This window comes from Bison bison, unplaced genomic scaffold (genome assembly GCF_000754665.1).
Source record: "Bison bison bison isolate TAMUID 2011002044 unplaced genomic scaffold, Bison_UMD1.0 scf7180017864365, whole genome shotgun sequence".
Taxonomy (NCBI): Eukaryota; Metazoa; Chordata; class Mammalia; order Artiodactyla; family Bovidae; genus Bison; species Bison bison.
This window is the reverse complement of record NW_011494937.1, coordinates 1,951,533-1,953,482: the sequence shown is the minus strand read 5'-3', so window position 1 is coordinate 1,953,482 and position 1,950 is coordinate 1,951,533. Positions and strand designations below refer to the sequence as shown.

Here is a 1,950-nt window from a genome sequence, read left to right as displayed (position 1 = left end):
GGTGCCTGCATCAGAATTGCTTCACTCTGGGGGACTTCCCTGGCAGTCTAGTGGTTAAGAATCCACCTTCTAATGCAGGGGATGTGGGTTCCATCTCTGGTTGGGGAACTAAGATCCTACATGCCATGGGGCAACTAAGCCGGTGCGTGGCAACGACTGAACCCGAGCACTCTGGAGCCCGTGTGTCACAAGAGAGAAGCTGGCTAACTGCAACGGAAGATTCCCCCTCCACCATCACCCCTGCCCTGGCCACAGCCAAATAAATAAAAGGTGGTGGTTAAGTCATTAAGTCGAGTCCAGTTGTTTGGGAACCCATGGACTGTAGTCTGTCAGGTTCCTCTGTCCGTGGGATTTCCCAGGCAAGAATACTGGAGTGGGTTGCCATTCCTTCTCCAGGGGATCTTCCCTATCCAGGGATCAAACCTGGGTCTCCTGCATTATAGGCAGATTCTTTACCAACCAAGCCACCAGGGAAGCCCAAATAAATAAATATTAAAAAAAGAAAAAGAATTGCTTCATTTGGTTCTCTAGAGTCTCATTATTCAAAGTGTGGTCCCCCAACCAGCACTGACTCCTTAGAAATGCAGAATCTCAGGCTGCATCTGAGACCTACTTATTTAGAATCCGTATTTTCACAAGATCCCTGGGGGTTCTTGTATACATTTAATTTTGAGAAGTACTAGTTTAGTATATATGGAGTATAACAGAAGCGTTTAAACACATTATTAAAAACCAATATGGCGCTGATGTATGTAAATTAAATCATTATGCTATACTCTTTACACTTGTACCATTAAAGTAAAAGTGTTAGTGAATTCTCCAGGCAAGAATACTGGAGTGGGTTGCCATTCCCTTCTCCAGGGGATCTTCCTGACCCAGGGATCGAACTTGGGTCTCCCACATTGCAGGTGGATTCTTTACCATCTGAGCCACCAGGGAAACCTAACACTTAAACCATGCTGCCTGGCAATTATATCTCAATAAAACCTGAGAAAAAGAATACCTAATGTCAAAAAAAGAAAACACAGAGACTTAGAAAAACTGTTTTTCTTTTTAAAAAAGAAACAACCAAGATGATGTCCTAGTGGCAGGTGATAGAAAAGAAGAGGATGCTAATTAATAAAAGATCATTGGCTGTTTCAGCATTTAAGTTTTTGGGTTCCTCAATATACAAACACTGTAGGATCTTCTAGGTAGTGTTACGGAATATTGTTATAAAAAAGAGGGTGTCATTTCTGATTGGGTGAGGTTCTGGCTTGGGAGATGCCTCCAAAAGCCTTGAACCTTGCTCATCCTTCAATTCTGACCCAGAGTGGCTTTTTCAACAACCGTCCCCTGCCCCCCCACCCCCCCAGCAAAATAATGTAAGGTGAAAAAATGATTGACTCAGTAACAGCTAAAAGGATCTAAATTTCCCAAGCACTTATGTGTCGGTTGCTTTCAGGCCCTTTCCATCTACTACATCATTTAATTCCCGGAATGACTCAATCCCTAGTGGGATTTTACATTTTTCTCCATTTTACAGATTGAGAAAACTGAGGCCCAGAGACGTGGAGTCCCTTGGCTAAGGCGACTCGCAAGCACATGGAAGAGCCATACCATTCTGGGGGAGAGTTTTTGTAGTTTCCCTGATACAAGGGCGTGACAGTTTGCAGCTTCTGGAGCCAGATGACCTGGGTTCAAGGCTACTTACTAGATGTGTGACTTTGGGCAAGTCAGCTCTGTTTCCCCATCTGTGAAATGGGCTATGGCAATGCCATCTATCTTCGCGGGTTGGTAAGAAGCTGAAATGAGCGGCTCGGGAGAGTACCAGGTAGCTAGCCGATACTCCTTGGGTTTCATCGCTTCCACTTACTTCCTCCTGCGGTGCCTGCGCTCCTTGTCCTCCCTGCGCATGTCCGCGTCGTACGCTGGGGGAGGGCCATGCCGGTGCCGCCGCGGACATGCGCA

The 1,950-nt window shown here is 45.8% G+C and overlaps 1 protein-coding gene across 1 annotated transcript in view; it reads right to left on the bottom strand.

Moving 5' to 3' along the window:
• CACNA1A (calcium channel, voltage-dependent, P/Q type, alpha 1A subunit) overlaps nt 1-1,950 on the bottom strand; it is a 255,016-nt gene that overhangs the window by 80,610 nt on the left and 172,456 nt on the right. Inside the window, 1 exon segment of the mRNA XM_010855524.1 lies at nt 1,856-1,943. Coding sequence (XP_010853826.1) covers nt 1,856-1,943 — 88 coding nt within the window.